General features: G+C 37.6%; 1 protein-coding gene across 5 annotated transcripts in view; it reads right to left on the bottom strand.

The window, feature by feature from the left end:
• OPA1 (OPA1 mitochondrial dynamin like GTPase) overlaps positions 1-23,303 on the bottom strand; it is a 94,455-nt gene that overhangs the window by 31,477 nt on the left and 39,675 nt on the right. For all 5 annotated transcript variants that reach the window (XM_061193259.1, XM_061193262.1, XM_061193260.1 and 2 more), the window contains 5 exons: positions 10,332-10,497; positions 7,474-7,626; positions 5,581-5,689; positions 5,000-5,079; positions 1,746-1,886 (listed from right to left, as the gene is read on the bottom strand). In XM_061193259.1, the coding sequence (XP_061049242.1) occupies positions 1,746-1,886; positions 5,000-5,079; positions 5,581-5,689; positions 7,474-7,626; positions 10,332-10,497 (649 nt within the window). The remainder of the gene's footprint in view (positions 1-1,745; positions 1,887-4,999; positions 5,080-5,580; positions 5,690-7,473; positions 7,627-10,331; positions 10,498-23,303) is intronic.

The following is a 23,303-nucleotide window of genomic DNA, read 5'->3' on the forward strand; positions in this document are numbered from 1 at the left end:
CAAAGTTTACTTATAAAAAAGTTAATTAAAACCAATGGCAATGTTGTTATTCTGTCAACTTTTTATATCCATTAAAAAATTTTTTTTCAAGATAAAGATTAGAGCACTAGTACTCTGACTCCTTACCAGTCTATATACTTCAACATTTGCAGTGTTTCTAACAAGCATTATTATTAATCATCTTGTAGAGTAGAGAGGGTGGAGATTATCTTCCTCTAGTTAGAGGTAAGGTGTCCAAGGCAAAAAGAGGTTGTGAGCCTTGTCTGAGGTCAGAGTCAGACTAGGAAGCTGGTCTCAGACCATGTCTATCAACCCAACAACATTTCCTTTCTCATTATGAAATTTCATTGTTCCCTCAGGAATATGACCCCCACCACTTTATTACTATATAGTCTGTTAGGGTGTTCAGAGGTCTTCCACACCATTGTCTTTCTTCAAGCACGACAAAAATAATGTTGAGAAAGTAGAACAAGCAGCATCAACGCCATTTGACAGATGAGAAAAGGGGGCTGAGATTATACCAATAACTAAAGGCAATATTACTAGCTAATGGAATGGAAGTGTACTGGAATTCACATCTCCTGACATCTAGCCCATCCACTATTCTTATCACAGTACTTTGCTACCTATTTTATAGCTTCATAAAATGCAGTGAACATAGTTTCTCTTGGAAAAAACCTGATATTTTCTCACTCACAGAAAGTAATTAAGATATACAGCCAATCCATATCCTAAGATATGGATAAAGTCCCTCCTATTGTATTAACCACTTATAAAGTTCAAAAGTATCCAACCGAACAGAACTTACTGTTAGTAAGAGCTAGGACCAATGTGGATAAATGAAATCTATATTCAACTAATAATTTCATGTAATCATTAGTTTTAATTTCATTTTCCATTTATAAACAATGAGATGTATAGCAGCTTTAACTGTTTCTTTTCATCAGTTTTCTTTTCTTGTTCCTGACCTCTGGTGGATTTTAAATTAAGTATACTCATTTCTCAAGTGCAGAAACATAAATAGCAAATAAACCTTTAAAAGAATCTATGCATTGTCCTGAAACTTCTTAAATGATTGTTTTCCTCACTAGAATTACTTTTCTAAATGGGGTTCACTTAAGCTAATTTAAGCTAATGTTAAAATGAAGTTTTGATCCCTTACACCCTAACTAACTAGGGAACACAGGCCCAGAAACACAATTGCTTTTTTTAAAATTTTCTCCAAATAAGCATCATGAAGGTAAGCAAAAGTAGTCTAAACTATAATTATATATCCTCATATTTATTATGAAGAAAGAAAATGAGACAGAACCCAAAGGAGTTATCCAATTTACTCATACCTGATTAAGATACATTTGACTGAAAAAACATACATATAAGTGAGCCATATTTAAGCAAAAATTTCATTCTGTAATCTGAAACAGTGTAACGTAGTGCAGAGATCTGGGTGGGGTCCCTCCCCTTTTGCCAGAACTTAGTGCTGAATTTGCCCAGATAACTTCCCTTTTCTAAGTCTCAAGTTCTCCATTTACAAATTAAAGCATTATACTTAAAGCAATACTGAGAATAAAATTTCAACTGTTTCCACACTCAAAATGACCAAGTTCTTTTTGTCAGCAAAAGTACACACGATCAAAGTGCAATTAAGCACTTAAATATCTAAGTAATACATCAGAAGTAGTAACATTTTACTACAAGAAACAAAGACTAAGGAAGCAAGTTCATGCTTTTCAGCAGTTTATTACCAAGCTTGGGTCTACTTCTACTCCTCGGGATTCAAGGTTCTTTCGGACTGTAGTTATCTCATCACTTGCAAGATAAGCTGGGTGCTCCTCATTACATTTCAACATCTTCTCCAGTTCATTCTTGGTTTCATTGTGAACACACTTTGAAATGTTTGAAAGAGGACTGTGTTTAGATGGTTCATGATTTGGCATAATTATAAAAACAGAGTCCCAATTTTAATAAATATATTACTTTTGCACGATTGGTGACACAGCTCAACCACAACAAACAAGGAAAACCAGAGTACCCCGGCTTATGAATGCAAAACAACCTGGACGTATGAGGGGGCAAGGGGGTAAGGGGATTAGCCCTATTTGCTATATTTTATCGATACTTTGGCTGAGATGTTTTACTGTCCAAGTTACAGGATCAGGCACCTTACTATGTACTTCCTTTCTTGACCTTAGGGTATGATTTCAATCTAGGAAAAAGTGCCCTATATACATGGGAAGAGATAATGTTCTATAAATGCCTCATATCTAAGAACTGGATGACTGTAAGGCCCTGTGCCTGTTGACATGCCCCTTTTCTGATAAATACAAAATTCATAGTCTGATTTTTTTAAAAAGTCTTTTCATTAAAATCGTTCTTAGATTGCTTCTGTGAGGTGCCCAACATTCTTAAATTCACTTCCAGTCTCTTCTCTATAATTGTTTACGATCTCTTCACCAAATGAGGAAAGCATACACACTAGTGGTAAGTCTGAAAGCAAGACTCAGTACGGTGTCAAATTAACTTTATCTTTTCATTTTTTCCATCCTTCTTTCAAAACTGCATGGTACAGGAAACTAGCTTCAAATTCACTAATTACTCTAAACAAGTTACTACCATAAATAGCACTTTGCCCCAAACTGTACCAAGCTATGGAATCTGAGTATCTATATAAAAATAACACTGAAACACAAATAAATGGCTTGGAAATGGAACTACTAAATAATATTCTCTGAAAACATTAGAAGAAATTTAATAAAGAGAAATTTCACTGTTTCCTTACACTTCTGCTATCTGGTCTGAGACAGGAAGGAAAACTCCGACTATATTCTCCCACTCTTCCTGCCCTGTTTCACTGCCACCTGCCCACCTGTTCCCACCATGCTGGCTGTTCAGGAGAACACCACTCTCCCATTTATCCTGACCAAGATTTCCATTAGTTTAGCTCAAAGTGAAAATGTTTCAAAGGAATGGTTTTTCCCCAGAAGATTAGGAAAAAGTAACAATATAAAAGCAAAACATAGTTTTCAGAACATGGATTTCTCATCTTTAGCAAAGGACAATCTTAAGTTTCTTTTCCTGCTAAATCCTGCCAACTCAAAAAGAAAAGGAACTGTTACACAGCTGTCTAAACTTGCAGTGTGGGACCCAGGGATATTCTCAACTTCTAGAATCTGTTTCTCACTGAAAACTCCAGGTATGAAGTCTAGACCAGTGGTTTTCAACTGGGAGTGGGAGGGTTAGAGAGGTTAGAGGAGAGCTTGAGTCGGTGAGTCGGACATGACGCTTTGCTTTGACAGAGAAAACAAAACCTGCGTATACAAACACCTCCCCAGCGGTTCTCCTGTCCCTCCCCTCTATACTCCAAACTATGGCCTCTGTTTGTTCTACAGTCAGACTGAGTCTTACACATGCTGCCCTGAAACCCTAGGAGAAGCTCTTCTCTGAAGGGTTTCCAAATTCCTCTTCTAGGCTACAGATCCTTGCATTGGCAGTAAAACTAATTCCTCTGCTTCTCTTGAAGGGATTCCCTATGGGTTCAAGTTCCTGAGAAAGTAACTTACAACCAGGAATCATTCCTCTCTGAGAATGTTTGGCCAAAGCATATTTACTACTAGTTGCTGAGGCAAGTTCTGCTATCATTGATTGTTCTAGACCTAATTAGGCCTACTTTCACTAAGCCTTAAAGGTCAGACACCATTTTTCTTTGGAGTTTATCTGCCTTACACCAGTTCTTTCTAATCAATGCCTCTACCTGTCTCAAAGTCAGAAACCTCTGATGAATCCCCTAGGAATTCTTTTCTGAAAGACCGCCTCCTCACAGCCCATCTGTACAGCAGAGATAACTGATGCACTCTGAATACATGCATGACCCAACCACTAACTCTGTCCATTTCTTCAGCTTCTTTTCAGTCTCTGAGTGACTCATTTTCCCACAAAAATCATATCAGAAAAAAAAGAGAAGAGGAAGACTGTCCCTTCACTATTTTAAGACAAACTGGGACTTATATCTGATAGATATCTTATGAAACAAGAAATGCATAAAACCAGAAAAAAATAGGGTGTTGATTATATAATTAACTCTGTATTTAAAATAAAAACAAAAAAATAAAAAAAGAAGAAAATAGGAATGATATGTCATTTGGTAATTTTTCATTCTCTTTATCTGCTCTCTCAATATACACACATCTGATGGTCTCATTTCTCTAATTACATGGATTCAAGGAAGGAAGAAAGGAAAGTAAATTGGATGCCACCTCTTTTTCTTATTCATTACGTCCTTCATCTATGTATTTTGATTCTATATTCTATTTACAATCTTTTATTTAAGGAATTAACATAAGAAGGAGATGGTGGTGTAAGACTCAATGCTAATAGGAAAAGAAGCCATAACAGCAAGGAAAGAATAAAAATGGGTGGGGGAAAGGGGGGGAGGATTTTAATGATTACACATTTTCCCTCTATTTATTCATTTCTAAAGTTATTTATACTTGCCTTTACCATTTTGTTCTTTTAAAGTGATCATTAAATGTTTATAATATGAATTCTATAATTCTACTTCCTGTCTGAATTTTTATGCTTATTTTGTGAACACAGGAGCAAAAAATGCAAAAGAATAAAATAATTTAAATAGACAACTAACAGAAAAATCCAGTGATAATATTAATAGAATAAGGTTTTTTAAAAAGTCATTATATCTTTTATTCTAATCACATTCATTCTACATCCTCTGAAGTCCTTGTCATTTTTTCTTCTGTTTATAAATTTAATCTTCATTTTACCTCAAATAGGCACTTGAACAAAGTAATCAACCACTCTTTTTAATAAAAAAAGCTACCTCATTTTTTTTTAAACTTTCTTTTGTAGTTTACTGTTTTTTCTAAAGATTTATTGTCTTTTAGAAAGGCTGATATAAAATATTTGAAATTATTAAGCTTGGCTTAGAGGCATTCAGAGGTTATATTTTAATGCCTGAATTAAAATGCCAAAGATTTGTTTTTACCTGTTCTTGGGTTCGATTCTTCCAGTATAACCACCTCTTTTTCCAATCTGGACCTACCATATTTTCAATTGCATTTTCAGCTAGAAAAATTAAAAAAAATTTTTTTTAATTTATCAGGAATTTTATCACTTACCAGGTACATAAATTATAACTAATACTATCTTGCTTTCTTAACCACTTCAAAACACTGTGTCAATATGAAGTCAGTTGAAATAAAGAATAAAACGATATAATTGATAGGGTACATATATAAGAAAGAATTTAATTACATATGTTTAGAATCTATGAAAAGTATAATTGCTTATAAAGTTCCCATAAGTATAGTAGCAAACACTAAAACAGTCTGAATTACAGCTTTTTAGAATATAAGTACATAAAAATATCATGTGTCCAATTTAACATTTTTAATAGTTACAAGCAGTTGACCAAAGAATTGCACAAATAATATTCAACTAGAACAGTACTGACAAAGAACTTGAGATGTTAGTTTTTGTTTTTTTTTAAACCAATGTTCACTAAAGTTAGATGACTCTTTATCCACTGAGAATACTCAAAACTCAAAAACCCATGTCCCTACTTACTGTCCTTGAGACGAGCCTGAAGAGCCTCTTCCATAAAATAAATAGCTGCATCCCACTGCTGTTTATCAGATATGGACCGATCTTCTAAAGCATTGTGCTGAATAACCCTCTGAAATAACAAGGAAAGAAAAAAAGCTATTTTGATGTATATCTTGTCATTTTAGTATTTAATTCTAATTGACAGCTCAGCAAATATCCAAACTAGCAGATGTATCTACAACATAAAAGTATGTCCCTCCCACACAAATGCAGAGGGTCCTATTATCTGCCTGCTTATTTGTCAGCTTTCTGTCTAAAAAATAAAACAGTGGAGATTTTCTCCTAGCCCAAATTAAATGAGTTCACCATCGAGAAGATAGTTGGGGGTTGGGGGGTGGGTAGAGAATTACATATTTAACTACATAAAATTACACCCTAGAACCCTGGTATTCAGGAGCTAATGATTCAGATCATCTCTACTGCTTCTTTATGCCATATGACCTATGTGTTAGCATTTTCAAAAAGGAGAGGAGAAAAAAAAAAGCAATAACCATTATCTCACTGTTAACACCAATGGAAAATGTAATGGAAGGAAGCTTAAGAGGTCTAGACAATCATAAGTAAATGTTAGTTATTTATTGTAAGAAAATTGGTTTCCAAATCTTATAGCTTTTGAATTAATGAATGAATGAAAACGGCACCACTCTCTCTCAGTAAGCCAATCTTATTAAGGCATTTAACAATAATGAATATGGTTTTCAAATATGAAGACAAACATTTCTTAAAAAAAAAACCCTACAATTACGATCAGCCCACAGTGAAATATGCATTTTTAGAAAACTGCTCAATCTTATCTTTCAACAGTTCCTCCCATAACTGTCTGAACAGAGTGGGTGGTTAAAAAAGGTTTGATTAGGTGATGAGAACATTCTACGTAACAAAAGATTTATCAGGTGATGAAAGTCAGGAGCCAGGCTTTACAATTAAGACACAATGGGGGAAAAAAAAAAAAAAGGTCATGAAGAACCTAGTGGCAAGATGGGAATAAAGACACAGACCTACTAGAGAATGGACTTGAGGATATGGGGAGGGGGAGGGGTGAGATGTGACAGGGTGAGAGAGTGTCATGGACATATATACACTACCAAATGTAAAATAGATAGCTAGTGGGAAGCAGCTGCATAGCACAGGGAGATCAGCTCGGTGCTTTGTGACCACCTAGAGGGGTGGGATAGGGAGGGTGGGAGGGAGGGAGATGCAAGAGGGAAGAGATATGGGAACATATGTATATGTATAACTGATTCACTTTGTTATAAAGCAGAAGCTAACACACCATTGTAAAGCAATTATACTTCAATAAAGATGTTTAAAAAAAAAAAAAAAAAAAAAAAAAAAGACACAATGGGGCTCGTATCCCAGCTTTGCCAATGACAACAATAGAACTGCTTAAGAACAAACTAAAATCATGCTTACAAAATACATAGAGTTTCTGGTACCTCCTAAGCATCCAACACATGGGAGTTAGCAATTATGATTTTAGGAATCTAACATTTTGACTCAACTCCACTGAAAACCAATGCATCTAATCCCTTTTACCACTGAGGGTAAAATGAGAAGCAGCTATCCGTAGTTCAGGCCCATGTAAATTCTGTGGAAGTTTATAGAAACCTGTTTACTGCAAGGTTTGATTTTCTTCTGAAATGACAGCCAAGAAAGAAATAGCAGAGGGCGATTTTAGAAGGGCAGAAAAATGTCAAAAGGCCGATTATATTTCGTAAATCTATTTCTTCCCTTCATTATTTTCAATTCAGAACCTAATTTAAATAGCCATATAAAAATATTCTATAAAAGAATATCAATTTGAGAAATTATATAAAAATATGAGGCTGGCACCCTAATATACAAACGACATACCAAGCTGTCCTCTGCAAAATCATTCCACTTGTGGCGTTTAATAGTTTCTTCCTTAACAGCCTCTTTAAGTTTATCAAATATGTCATCATGCTCTTTTCCTTTCGGTTCTGTCATGAAGCGGGAAAATTCTTCTTGTAGGGTCTCCCAAGCAACCTAGAATGATTTAAAAGAAAAAAGCTGCATCTATATTGCATACTTTCATTTAGTGTGTAACAAGAAAAATAAACACATGAATTTAAGCCAAGTAGATGTGACAAATCAGTTTATCAGAAAATACATATGAAATCACATTTTTTAAAAAAGGTATAGCAAATATAAACTCTGCCCTCAAGAGCTCATACTGGTAGCTGGTGGAATAGACTTGGCCTCCTGACATGTTCCGTTACACATACACAGCATCTCAAATTTTAAAAAATTAGTAACCAACATTTAAAAACTGAGAGACTTCCTATAAAATCCATGCTTCCAGCCTCACTTGAACCACCTGGCAACACTGGGCCCACGTTCTTGCACACCTTCGCCCGCTGGAGCTAAACAGGAGCTGCCTGTCCCTTCAGAGAAGGCACACAGGCCACATCAGCCACCAGACTCAGTTCACTTATTTATTTACTTCACTCTCTACAACATCTGAGTTTGCCTGCCTCTTCCATACCGTAAAAAGTTTAAAATTTCTTAATGATTTAGTTTTTTCACATCTTTGCCCTTATGCAAATACATGAGGTAATGTGTCAATACTTTCGAACACAGGTATTATTCAGCCTTGTACTATTGCTAATTCCCAATTATCTGAACAGTGAAAGGAGAGCACAGTGTCAAAAGCAATTAAGAACTAAACCTACTTACGACTAAGTGGGCTAGTTAATATTGTATTTTATGTCTAGCCCTCCTCGTTTTAAACATTAAGAAATTATGGCATAAAGAAAGGTGACTGTTGGGGCTTCCCTGGTGGCGCAGTGGTTGAGAATCTGCCTGCCAATGCAGGGGACAAGGGTTCGAGCCCTGGTCTGGGAAGATCCCACATGCCGCGGAGCAACTAGGCCCGTGAGCCACAATTACTGAGCCTGCGCGTCTGGAGCCTGTGCTCCGCAACAAGAGAGGCCGCGATAGTGAGAGGCCCGCGCACCGTGATGAAGAGTGGCCCCCACTTGCCGCAACTGGAGAAAGCCCTCACACGGAAACGAAGACCTAACACAGCCATAAATAAATAAATAAATAAATAAATAAATTTTTTTTTAAAAAAAGAAGAAAGGTGACTGTCCAAGAATATAGAGTGAGGTATTAAAATCTGTTTCCTGACCTTCAGCAGGTTCACGTCTTTCTACCACACCTATGTGTGAAGGGAGAAAGCAGCAAAAGACAGAATCACTTGTCATTTTTATGATCACTTCTGCTGCTTGAACCTTAGGATACGAAAATATGCTATCATGGGACAGGGTCCAGAAAAATGTTAGAGCCAGTAGTGAGGAGAAGAAGTGGCAGCAGCTCTCTAATTACTTTAGAGGGAAATGTGTCGAGACCAGGGGTCAGCAACATGGAGCTTAGATAGAGTGGCTGTAAGAGTTCTTAGAAAAAGAGACTTGAGGAAATTGAGAACAGAGATAAAGAAGCAAGGACTGGGGGCTTCCTTGGTGGCGCAGTGGTTGAGAGTCTGCTTGCTAATGCAGGGGACACGGGTTCGAGCCCTGGTCTGGGAAGATCCCACATGCCGCGGAGCAACTAGGCCCATGAGCCACAGCTACTGAGCCTGCGCGTCTGGAGCCTGTGCTCCACAAGAGAGGCCGCAATAGTGAGAGGCCCGCGCACCGCGATGAAGAGTGGCCCCCGCTTGCCACAACTAGAGAAAGCCCTCGCACAGAAACGAAGACCCAACACAGCCAAAAATAAATTAATTAATTAATTTTTTTAAAAAAGTAACAAATGTTCAAGTACAATTGGTGTCTTTAAAAAAAAAAAAAAAAAGAAGCAAGGACTGGAAAGATAGGAAAGGGGTAAAATACACCTGAATAATTAGACACTGACATTTTGTTTCTAAGGTAGGTATGAAAAACAAAATTATTTTTAACACGGATTCTAATTTTGTGAGCAACTTCACACCGAAGCAAAGGACACACTGGCTCTTATCTACAACAATCATTCTTCAGAGTAATGTGCCTGGCAAGATCAACTAGGATGATGATCATAATCATCATAATAGCAGCTGTCATTTACCAAATGATTACTATGGACCAGATATTGTCTAAGTAGTCTACATATGTTAACTCTTTGACTCCTTACAACAATTTGTGACGTAGGCAACACTTTCATCCTTATTTTACCGATGAGAAAACAGGAAGGTTATTAAGCAAATAGCCCAAGGATCGCATAGCTACAAAGCGGTAGAGCCAAGATACATGGGTATCAGAAATGCATTCTCTAAGGTACTTTCTTACAATTCCTAGTCTAACCTTCTGGCAGGGTCCTAACTAAGGAAATAATTATTTAAGTAAAATTGAGCCCTGCAGAAAATCAACAAATAAAATGTTTCATCCATGAAACATTTTCTTTATGGAATCTCTAACCACAGAAGTTAAAAATATTTCACATTCAAACAAATTTTGCCGGTTTTGTTAAGTGCTACCTTTGGAAGGAGAACCAATACCCTCAGACCAACACCATACCAATTAGTAAATTTTTTTGACAGTAGTCACTGGTAGGAGCATTAAGGTTAATCCCAATACAGAGATTAGGAATAAAGAATAAAAGGAGCATAAGGACCAAAGAGAAAGATAGCGGCTGTGATAGGAATAAAACCTAAAATTCACAGCTCCTAATCCCTTCAGATAATGCTTCTTACCCATTTAATTAAATTATATCCTAACCTCGACTGCTTTATTAGGAAGCTGCTTATCAGTCCACTGTTTAAGCTTGATATCCACTGTTGTATTAAAAGTTCCAGAATTCATGGTCTGTGCAGCTGGAAGATAGATGTTTTCAATCACATGAGTTGATACTCTTTCCCACAAAGACTGCTGAAGGATTTCCTCCCTGAAATTAAAAAAAAAAAGTTCCAAGAACACCAAATTCAAATATAATATTGTTTTTATAAACAGCTTTATTGAAGTATCAACTTACAATAAATTGCACATATTTAAAGTTTTGACATATGTACATGCCTATGTATCACCGCAATCAAGATAATGAACTTATTCATCATCCTCAAAAGTTGTAACCACTGGATCTACTTTCTGTCACTACAGCTTAGTTTATATTTTCTACAATTTAATATAAATGCAGTCATGTAGCATGTACTCTTATTTTCTCTGTCTTCTTTCATCAGCATAATTACTTTGAGATTCATCCATGTTGTTGTGTACATTAATATTTCACTTCCTTTTTTGCTGAGTAATATTCCATTGCATAAATCTGTTTACTTATTCACCTGCTGACGGACATTTGGGCTGTTTCCAGTTGTTGACTATCACAAATAAAGCTGCTATGAGCATTCATGTACAAGTCTTTGTATGACATATGCTCTTGTTCCTCTTGGGCAAATATCTAGGAGTGGAATGACTGGATGATATGGTAATTATATATTTAACTTTATAAGATACTGCCAAAATGTTTTCCAGATCAGTTGAACCATTTGACATTCCCACCAGAGGAGTATGAGAGTTCTAGATCCTCTACATCTTGCCAACATTTGGTATGATTAGTCATTTTCATTTTTGTCACTGTAATAGGTTTACAGTGGTATCTCATTATGGTCTTAATTTGCATTTCCCTAATGACTAATAATTCCAAGTGTCTTTTTATGTGTTCATTTACCTAATATTAATACATACTTTATATGTGTTGACTGTGAAGTAGACTCCAAGACTGTAAACTTCTTGGTATGATTTTAACAATTTATCAGACCACAGCACAAAGCACAGAGACATTATGGGATACTGCGAGGTAAAATTGTTCAACATTTCATGATAATATAAAGGATGAATAATCAAGTTGAAAATTCTACCTTTTAAAAGACATCTTACAAGAATACGGTTCTCTAAATAGAAAAAAGAAAACTACTTCAATCAAGAAAAAATTAGAAATCTCTAGAAAATACTTACTTGGCTTCTCCCAAACTAATCTTTACTATTATACAGTGCTAAAACATACAAAAACACCCTGTTTATCAAATGATCAGTCTTAGGAGTAACCTCACCTTTTAGGATGCAGTTACAAAGCTCAGCGCAACAGAAACACCCCCTTCTGTCCAAAAGCCAAACTGCACTTTTCTTGGGTGAGGAGAGCTAACACTTACTACCATGCAAGTTGACTCATACTCACTCAATATTTTCTGTAAAATTAAGTCTACTGAGTCAATGAGCTTAGCTGCAGGTCTTCCCTTGCTAATTTTCAGGTCTTTTTCCCCTTACAACCAGAAAACAAAAGAGTATGGGAGGGAGGACAAAACACGCGAAGAAGATAAAGAGGTAAAAACATACAGTTGTAAAATAAATAACTCATGGGGATGTAATATACAGCATGAAGAACATGACCAATAATATTGTAATAACTTTGTATGGGGACAGATGGTTACTAGACTTATCGCGATGACTGTTCCATAATGTATGCAAATATCAAATCACTATGTAGAGGAGGAGCTTCAAGATGGTGGAAGAGTAAGATGCGGAGATCACCTTCCTCCCCACAAATACATCAGAAATACATCTACATGTGGAACAACTCCTACAGAACACCTACTGAATGCTGGCAGAAGACCTCAGACCTCCCAAAAGGCAAGAAACTCCCCACGTACTTGGGTAGGGCAAAAGAAAAAAGAAAAAACAGAGACAAAAGAATAGGGACGGGACCTGCACCAGTGGGAGGGAGCTGTGAAGGAGGAAAGGTTTCCACACACTAGGAAGCCCCTTCGTGGGCGGAGACTGCGGGTGGCGGAGTGGGTAAGCTTCGGAGCCACGGAGGAGAGTGCAGCAACAGGGGTGCGGAGGGCAAAGCGGAGAGACTCCCGCACAGGTGATCGGAGCCGACCAGCACTCACCAGCCCGAGAGGCCTGGCTACTCACCTGCCGGGGCGGGTGGGGGCTGGGAGCTGAGGCTCGGGCTTCGGAGGTCAGAGGTCGGACAGCAGGGAGAGGACTGGGGTTGGCTGCGTGAACACAGACTGAAGGGGCTAGTGCGCCACAGCTAGCCGGGAGGGAGTCCGGGAAATAGTCTGGAGCTGCCGAAGAGACAAGAGACTTTTTCTTGCCTCTTTGTTTCCTGGTGCGCGAGGAGAGGGGATTCAGAGCGCTGCCTAAATGAGGTCCAGAGACGGGCGCGAGCCGCGGCTATCAGCGCGAACCCCAGAGACGGGCATGAGATGCTAAGGCTGCTGCTGCAGCCACCAAGAAGCCTCTGTGCAAGCACAGGTCACTCTCCACACCTCCCCTCCCGGGAGCCTGTGCAGCCTGCCACTGCCAGGGTCCCATGATCCAGGGACAACTTCCCCGGGAGAACACATGGCGCGCCTCAGACTGGTGCAATGTCAGGCCGGCCTCTGCCGCTGCAGGCTCGTCCCGCATCCATACCCCCCCCCCCCGCCTGAGTGAGCCAGAGCCCCCGAAGCAGCTGCTCCTTTAACCCCACCCTGCCTGAGCGAAGAACAGACGCCCTCAGGTGACCTACACGCAGAGGCGGGTCCAAATCCAAAGCTGAAGCCCGGGAGCTGTGCGAACAAAGAAGAGAAAAGGAAATTTCTCCCAGCAGCCTCAGGAGCAGTGGATTAAATCTCCACAATCAACCTGATGTACCCTGCATCTGTGGAATACCTGAATAGGCAACAAATCATCCCAAATTGAGGAGGTGGACTTTGTGGGCAATGATATATATATATTTTTTCCCCTTTTTCTCTTTTTGTGAGTGTGTATGTGTATGCTTCTGTGTGTGATTTTGTCTGTATAGCTTTGCTTTTACCATTTGTCGTAGGGTTCTGTCTGTCCATTTTTTTTTTTATTACTTAAAAAAAATTTTTTTTCTTAGTAATTATTTTTTATTTTAATAACTTTATTTTATTTTACTTTATTTTATTTTCTTTCTTCCGTTCTTTCTTTCTTTCTTTTTTATCTCCCTTTTATTCTGAGCTGTGTGGAGGACAGGCTCTTGGTGCTCCAGCCAGGCGTCAGGGCTGTGACACCACTGAGGTGGGAGAGCCAAGTTCAGGACACTGGTCCACAAGAGACCTCCCAGCTCCACGTCATATCAAATGGTGAAAATCTCCCAGAGATCTCCATCTCAATGCCAAGACCCAGCTCCACTCAACGACCAGCAAGCTACAGTGCAGGACACCCTATGCCAAACAACTAGCAAGACAGGAACACAACCCCATCCATTAGCACAGAGGCTGCCTAAAATCATAACAAGGCTACAGACACCCCAAAACACACCACCAGACGTGGACCTGCCCACCAGAAAGACAAGATCCAGCCTCATCCACCAGAACACAGGCACTAGTCCCCTCCACCAGGAAGCCTACACAACCCACTGAACCAACCTTAGCCACTGGAGACAGACACCAAAAACAATGGAAACTACGAACTTGCAGCCTGTGAAAGGGAGACCCCAAACACAGTAAGTTAATCAAAATGAGAAGACAGAGAAACACACAGCAGATGAAGGAGCAAGGCAAAAACCCACCAGACCTAACAAATGAAGAGGAAATAAGCATTCTACCTGAAAAAGAATTCAGAATAATGATAGTAAAGATGATCCAAAATCTTGGAAATAGAATGGAGAAAATACAAGAAACGTTTAACAAGGACCTAGAAGAACTACAGAGCAAACAAACAGAGATGAACAACACAATAAATGAAATTAAAAATTCTCTAGAAGGGATCAATAGCAGAATAACTGAGGCAGAAGAACAGATAAGTGACCTGGAAGATAAAATAGTGGAAATAACTACTGCAGAGCAGAAAAAAGAATGAAAAGAATTGAGGACAGTCTCAGAGACCTCTGGGACAACATTAAATGCACCAACATTCGAATTATAGGGGTCCCAGAAGAAGAAGAGAAAAAGAAAAGGACTGAGAAAATATTTGAAGAGATTATAGTTGAAAACTTCCCTAATATGGGAAAGGAAATAGTTAATCAAGCCCAGGAAGCACAGAGAGTCCCACACAGGATAAACCCAAGGAGAAACATGCCAAGACACATATTAATCAAACTATCAAAAATTAAATACAAGGAACAAATATTAAAAGCAGCAAGGGAAAAACAACAAGTAACACATAAGGGAATCCCCATAAGGTTAACAGCTGATCTTTCAGCTGAAACTCTGCAAGCCAGAAGGGAGTGGCAGGACATATTTAAAGTGATGAAAGAGAAAAACCTAAAACCAAGATTACTCGACCCAGCAAGGATCTCATTCAGATTTGACGGAGAAATTAAAAGCTCTACAGACAAGCAAAAGCTAAGAGAATTCAGCACCACCAAACCAGCTTTACAACAAATGCTAAAGGAACTTCTCTAGGCAGGAAACACAAGAAAAGGAAAAGACCTACAATAATAAACCCCAAACAATTAAGAAAATGGTAATAGGAACATGCATATCGATAATTACCTTAAATGTAAATGGATTAAATGCTCCAACCAAAAGACATACACTGGCTGAATGGATACAAAAACAAGACCCGTATATATGCTGTCTACAAGAGACCGACTTTAGACCTAGGGACACATACAGACTGCAAGTGAGGGGATGGAAAAAGATATTCCACACAAATGGAAATCAAAAGAAAGCTGGAGTAGGAATTCTCATATCAGACAAAATAGACTTTAAAACAAAGACTATTACAAGAGACAAAGAAGGACACTACATAATGATCAAGGGAGCAATCCAAGAAGAAGATATAACAATTGTAAATATTTATGCACCCAACATAGGAGCACCTCAGTACATAAGGCAAATACTAACAGCCATAAAAGGGGAAATCGACAGTAACACAATCATAGTAGGGGACTTTAACACCCCACATTCACCAATGCACAGATCATCCAAAATGAAAATAAATAAGGAAACACAAGCTTTAAATGATACATTAAACAAGATGGACTTAATTGATATTTACAGGACATTCCATCCAAAAACAACAGAATACACATTCTTCTCAAGTGCTCATGGAACATTCTCCAGGATAGATCACATCTTGGGTCACAAATCAAGCCTTGGTAAATTTAAGAAAATTGAAGTCGTATCAAGTATCTTTTCCGACCACAGCGCTATGAGACTACATATCAATTACAGGAAAAAATCTGTAAGAAATACAAACACATGGAGGCTAAACAATACACTACTTAATAACCAAGAGATCAATGAAGAAATCAAAGAGGAAAACAAAACATACCTAGAAACAAATGACAATGAAAACACAACGACCCAAAACCTATGGGATGCAGCAAAAGCAGTTCTAAGAGGGAAGTTTATAGCTATACAAGCCTACTTTAAGAAACAAGAAACATCTCAAATAAACAACCTAACCTTACACCTAAAGCAATCAGAGAAAGAACAAAAAAACCCCAAAGTTAGCAGAAGGAAAGAAATCATAAAGATCAGATCAGAAATAAATGAAAAAGAAATGAAGGAAAAGATAGCAAAGATCAATAAGACTAAAAGTTGGTTCTTTGAGAAGATAAACAAAATTGATAAACCATTAGCCAGACTTAGCAAGAAAAAAAGGGAGAAGACTTAAATCAATAGAATTAGAAATGAAAAAGGAGAAGTAACAACTGACACTGCAGAAATACAAAGGATCATAAGAGATTACTATAAGCAGCAATATGCCAATAAAATGGACAACCTGGAAGAAATGGACAAATTCTTAAAAATGCACAACCTTCCGAGACTGAACCAGGAAGAAATAGAAAATATGAACAGACCAATCACAAGCACTGAAATTGAAACTGTGATTAAAAATCTTCCAGCAAACAAAAGCCCAGGACCAGATGGCTTCACAGGCGAATTCTATCAAACATTTAGAGAAGAGCTAACACCTATCCTTCTCAAACTCTTCCAAATATAGCAGAGGTAGGAACACTCCCAAACTCATTCTACGAGGTCACCATCACTCTGATACCAAAACCAGACAAAGACGTCACAAAGAAAGAAAACTACAGGCCAATATCACTGATGAACATAGATGCAAAAATCCTCAACAAAATACTAGCCAACACAATCCAACAGCACATTAAAAGGATCATACACCATGATCAAGTGGGGTTTATCCCAGGAATGCAAGGATTCTTCAATATATGCAAATCAATCAACGTGATACACCATATTAACAAATTGAAGGAGAAAAACCATATGATCATCTCAATAGATGCAAAGAAAGCTTTTGACAAAATTCAACACCCATTTATGATAAAAACCCTCCAGAAAGTAGGCATAGAGGGAACTTACCTCAACATAATAAAGGCCATATACGACAAACCCACAGCCAACATCATCCTCAATGGTGAAAAACTAAAACCATTTCCACTAAGATCAGGAACAAGACAAGGTTGCCCACTCTCACCACTATTATGCAACATAGTTTTAGAAGTGTTAGCCACAGCAATCAGAGAAGAAAAAAAAATAAAAGGAATCCAAATCGGAAAAGAAGAAGTAAAGCTGTCACTGTTTGCAGATGACATGATACTATACATAGAGAATCCTAAAGATGCTACCAGAAAACTACTAGAGCTAATCAGTGAATTTGGTAAAGTAGCAGGATATAAAATTAATGCACAGAAATCTCTTGCATTCCTACACACTAATGATGAAAAATCTGAAAGTGAAATTAAGAAAACACTCCCATTTACCATTGCAACAAAAAGAATAAAATATCTAGGAATAAACCTACCTAAGGAGACAAAAGACCTGTATGCAGAAAACTATAAGACACTGATGAAAGAAATTAAAGATGATACAAACAGATGGAGAGATATACCATGTTCTTGGATTGGAAGAATCAACACTGTGAAAATGACTCTACTACCCAAAGCAATCTACAGATTCAATGCAATCCCTATCAAACTACCATTGGCATTTTTCACAGAACTAGAACAAAAAAATTTCACAACTTGTATGGAAACACAAAAGACCCCGAATAGCCAAAGCAATCTTGAGAAAGAAAAACGGAGCTGGAGGAATCAGGCTCCCTGACTTCAGACTATACTACAAAGCTAGAGTAATCAAGACAGTATGGTAGTGGCACAGAAACAGAAATATAGCTCAATGGAACAGGATGGAAACCCCAGAGATAAACCCACACACATATGGTCACCTTATCTTTGATAAAGGAGGCAAGCATATACAGTGGAGAAAAGACAGCCTCTTCAATAAGTGGTGCTGGGAAAACTGGACAGCTACATGTAAAAGAATAAAATTAGAACACTCCCCAACACCATACACAAAAATAAACTCAATATGGATTAAAGACCTAAATGTAAGGCCAGACATCATCAAACTCTTATAGGAAAACATAGGCAGAACACTCTATGACATAAATCACAGCAAGATCCTTTTTGACCCACCTCCTAGAGAAATGGAAATAATAACAAAAATAAATAAATGGGACCTAATGAAACTTAAAAGCTTTTGCACAGCAAAGGAAACAATAAACAAGACGAAAAGACAACCTTCAGAATGGGAGAAAATATTTGCAAATGAAGCAACTGACAAAGGATTAATCTCCAAAACATACAAGCAACTCATGCAGCTCAATATCAAAAAACAAACAACCCAATCCAAAAATGGGCAGAAGACCTAAATAGACATTTCTCCAAAGAAGATATACAGATTGCCAATAAACACATGAAAGAATGCTGAATATCATTAATCATTAGAGAAATGCAAATCAAAACTACAATGAGATATCATCTCATACCGGTCAGAATGGCCATCATCAAAAAATCTACAAACAATAAATGCTGGAGAGGGTGTGGAGAAAAGGGAACCTTCTTGCACTGTTGGTGGGAATGTAAACTGATACAGCCACTTTGGAGAACAGTATGGAATTTTCTCAAAAAACTAAAAATAGAACTACCATACGACCCAGCAATCCCACTACTGGGCATATACCCTGAGAAAACCATAATTCAGAAAGAGTCATGTACCACAATGTTCAGTGCAGCTCTATTTACAATATCCAGGACATGGAAGCAACCTAAGTGTCCATCAACAGATGAATGGATAAAGAAGATGTGGCACATATATACAATGGAATATTACTCAGCCATAAAAAGGAACGAAACTGAGATATTTGTAGCGAGGTGGATGGACCTAGAGACTGTCATACAGAGTGAAGTAAGTCAGAAAGAGAAAAACAAAAAGAAAATGGTCAGAAGAACCTAGGAGCAAGACGGGAATAAAGATGCAGACCTACTAGAGAATGGACTTGAGGATACAGGGAGGGGGAAGGGTAAGCTGGGACAAAGTGAGAGAGTGGCATGGACATATATACACTACCAAACGTAAAATTGACAGCTAGTGGGAAGCAGCCGCATAGCACAGGGAGATCAGCTTGGTGCTCTGTGACCACCTAGAGGGGTGGGATAGGGAGGGTGGGAGGGAGGGAGATGCAAGAGGGAAGAGATATGGGGACATATGTATATGTATAACTGATTCACTTTGTAATAAGGCAGAAACTGACACACCATTGTAAAGCAATTATACTCTAATAAAGATGTTAAAAAAATCACTATGTAGTGCACTGAAAGTAACATAATATTGTATGTCAACTATATTTCAATACAAACAAAAGGAAGGAAAGAAGGAAGAAAGGAAAGAAGGAAAGAGAGAGAAAGTATGCGGAGAGAATAAATCACTGAGGATCAAAAGGACAAAGTCCATTTAGTCACGGCATTAATGACAGATAATGGGAGAATTTTAAGAGCAAGGTGGAAGAAAAGAAGTTTGTCAGGGCCATCTACTCAGACAATTTTAAACACAAACTCAAGATATCTGAAAGATGAACAAAAAATCAGGATACAGCCTCTGATCACGAAGGCCTTTTGCTGCTCCTGTCTCAGAACAGACATGGTCTGTTAATCTCTTCCTAGGAGTCTACGCGACAGGACTCTACAACCCAGACACCCTTTCAAGGAGATCATAACAAAATTCCAGACCACCAAATTCTGACAAGCCTTAGGTAACTTTCTCAAAGGAGGCTGCAGCTTCCCAATCCACCAAAGGTGGCTGCTGTCACTTATCCTTACCCAGCTCACTTGCCCTTTCATCACTAAGTTGCTGCCCTCTGTCCAGACTCCCCCTGCTCCCCTCCATCACAATAACTTTTATTGTGCCTCCAATACCTTGTTCCATAACAAACAAACCATTTTATATTCTCATTCTTTCCCTTTTCCTTGCATCTTCAAACCTTTCCTCACCCTCCCTTACAGGCAGTAACTGTCCTCAAATTCTGCTGCCTGGAAGCTGCTCATTAGCCGAGTGTGCTTAAGAGTCAGGAAGTGGAAACTATGTTCTCTTTACCCCACAATCTCTCTTCCAGACCATTAGTCCTCTACTCACATTGACCAGTTCCCCCAGTATATATTCTAGGTGATTGTAGACTTCTTCTCCAAGTTTTGCCATCGTCCAGGGATAAATACCACTAATACACAAAATACAATTACCATTACAGTTCTATTTATCACCCCCATTATCTCCTGAACTTTACCTATATGCCCTTTTAATTAAAATTTTTTTTCAAAATGAAAATTTCTTCTTTTAAAGCAGAGGACTTACTCCATATAATAATTTAAAACCAATACAGAAAAAGTAAGAAGTCCTCCATAATTTCTCTTTCACTAAATGACCACTATTCACAGCTTAATTTACCATTAAAAATATTCAATGCCTACATTACTATTTGTGTGTGTTTACACAGGTGATATTACACATACTGTTTAAAAAATATAATATTAAAGTATATTGTACATAGTTTTCCATGTTGACATCCTATATTTTTCAATGGCTGCATAGTAATCCACTCTATGGATAAAGCAAATATTATGTAATTCCAAATAAAAACATAAGTTTTCAATTTTTTACACTTATAAACAAAACCATGGTGAAGATTCTTATGCGTTCATCTTCGTCAAAAATATCTTCAGGGTCTTCCCTGGTGGCCCAGTGGTTGAGAATCCGCCTGCAAATGCAGGGGACACGGGTTCGAGCCCTGGTTTGGGAAGATCCCACATGCCGCGGAGCAGCTGGGCCCGTGAGCCACAACTACTGAGCCTGCGCATCTGGAGCCTGTGCTCCGCAACAAGAGAGAGGCCACAATAGTGAGAGGCCCGTGCGCCGCGATGAAGAGTGGCCCCCACTTGCCGCAACTAGAGAAAGCCCTCACACAGAAACGAAGACCCAACTCAGCCATAAATAAGTAAATAAAAATTAAAATGGAGATTTCGTAAAACAAAACAAAACAAAACAAAAATATCTTCATTTCCATAGAGCCTTAGCAATATAATTATTGGATATAGATGTACTCAGTGTTTAACTGACTCCTCTTCTCCATTACCTACACATCCAATCACTAAATCCTGTCAATTCTATCCTCTAGGTAACCTCTCAAATATCTCAAAAATGTCTCCTCTTCTCCACCTGCACAACCACTATTCAAGTTCAAGCCACTATCTCTTCTGGTCTAGATTATTTCAACAGTCAACTGTCTCCTTGCTCAGTTTTCTCCACCTGTATTCCACTTTCCCTACTACAAAAATCTTTCTAAAATGCAAATCTGCCTAAACCTCTTCATTGGCCCTCACTGGTTGTGGGATAAATTTCAAGCTTCTAAACATGGTTTCTAAGGCCCTTAATCATCTATATCTTGCTTATATCCACCGTTTCATCTTCTGCCTCTTGCCTCCTTCTATGCTAAAGCCATAGGCACCTGTCTTCAATTACCTGTATCACTTTTCTTGCTCTCACCTCTTGGTCTCTGCAATATTCTGGTCACTGCCTTTACCTAGCATCTATTCACTCTTTAAATCTCAAATTATAAGAAATCTTTTTGGATTCCTTACATCTGAGTTAGGGTACTTAACTGTGCATTCTCGTATTCCTTTCATTCTTTTAACTTCAACAAAATAAACTTAATACTTTTCACCAAAAATTGTATGTATACTGCGATACCATTTTTAAGTGTATTTCTATAAATCCTGCCAGCTATCCTTCTAAATAAGGATAAAATAACTATCTCCTGCTTAGTGTTCGTAATCGACTCCTAAAGATCAAGTATATTGTGTGAAAGCGCTGAGAGCCTATATCTTACTCTAATGAATCATATGTCAAATCTAAACCTCCAATAACTTTCTTAAAATATGATTGAAGTATAGAATGACAAAATGCTTGTAACAGTGCTTCCATATTACCAAATACAGATCAAACAGTCCTGTGACTTAAATAATTATAAACATCTTAGAGGTGTATCCTAAAATGTCACATAAGGCATTAAGCAGCAAAAAGATGCTACCTGATACAACATCAACTATGTCACAAAAATAAAACATTTTGGGTGCAATGCAGTTGAAATCAATGTGGCACAAACAGCTAAGATTAGGACCTGCTATTTTGATCTATGTTTGTGTTAAGCTACAGCGTCTGGGGGAAAACGGTGGGGTGGGGGTGGGGGGGTGGTGATGAAAAGATCCAGCAGCTCAAAGAATAAATCTCTAGCAGCCAGATGTCCTAGTTCTCTCCCTTGCCTTCTCAATAGGCAATCTGGCAATATAGGTTTCTTGTCCCTTCACAAATTCCCTTCACCACCCGTGTGTTAAGTAAATTAGATTTATCTTCAAGGCTCGCTTAAGTGTAGGTACACTTTGATTTCAGACTTGCTCTGTCCAAACAAAACTAACCATTCCATTTGATGATGCCAGAAATTCACAGAGGCACCACATTTTTCTCCCATAAATAGCATTATGAGTTATTATAGTTTACAAATCACTTTTTCTGTAACATTATCTTCATACAACCTAGTAAGGTAAGTAGTACTATTCATTCTGTGTGTATGTGTATATGTATATACTATACACATACATACATATATATACACACACATATCTATCTCTTGCAAACTTCAAAAGCTGGATGACTTATAGAAAGCCATAGAACTGGCTTAAAATACAAATAATAATGATAACAAGTTTTTTGTGTATATATATATATATATATATATATATATATATATATATATATATATATAGGATTAATCAATCAACATATACAGATAAAATCAGAATTCTTTTTTAGATAAGGAGAGAGATTAAAAATAGGCAAATTTTGACTACTTGAAGAGAGAAAAAGGTTCACTACTGAGGAAGAAAGGGCACCAACATAAGGAAACTAGTAGTACTGAATACAAACTTAAGGACTGGACACTACTGTCTAAGTTAAATTTCGATAATCTTCAACTGAGCAAATAGAAGAGTTACAGAAAATATTCATAATAAATGGTAGTTCTGCTCCAAGAATAATAAATTCTTAAAATACTACAGACTTCATTATAAAGATAATTTTTATATAAGGGATTTGTTAATTAAAATACGATTATAAAAATTTAAAATTTAAGCTATTTATACATAGCTTGCTTGAGGTACATGGAACCTATTTTGGTTACTGCCATTCCAACATATTTAAGAGTGCCAATATTTACATAAAACATAAATTGAAGGTGACACTTGGCCCTAAAAGCGATTTGCATGAGTATTTTTCAAAAGAATGCATTTACTTGCTATTTAAAAAAAAAATCTCAAATAGGATTCAATTTCAAATGTGATTTGTACAAAACATATCAGACACATATTACAAAAGCACCAGT

Source organism: Eubalaena glacialis, chromosome 6 (genome assembly GCF_028564815.1).
Source record: "Eubalaena glacialis isolate mEubGla1 chromosome 6, mEubGla1.1.hap2.+ XY, whole genome shotgun sequence".
Taxonomy (NCBI): domain Eukaryota; kingdom Metazoa; phylum Chordata; class Mammalia; order Artiodactyla; family Balaenidae; genus Eubalaena; species Eubalaena glacialis.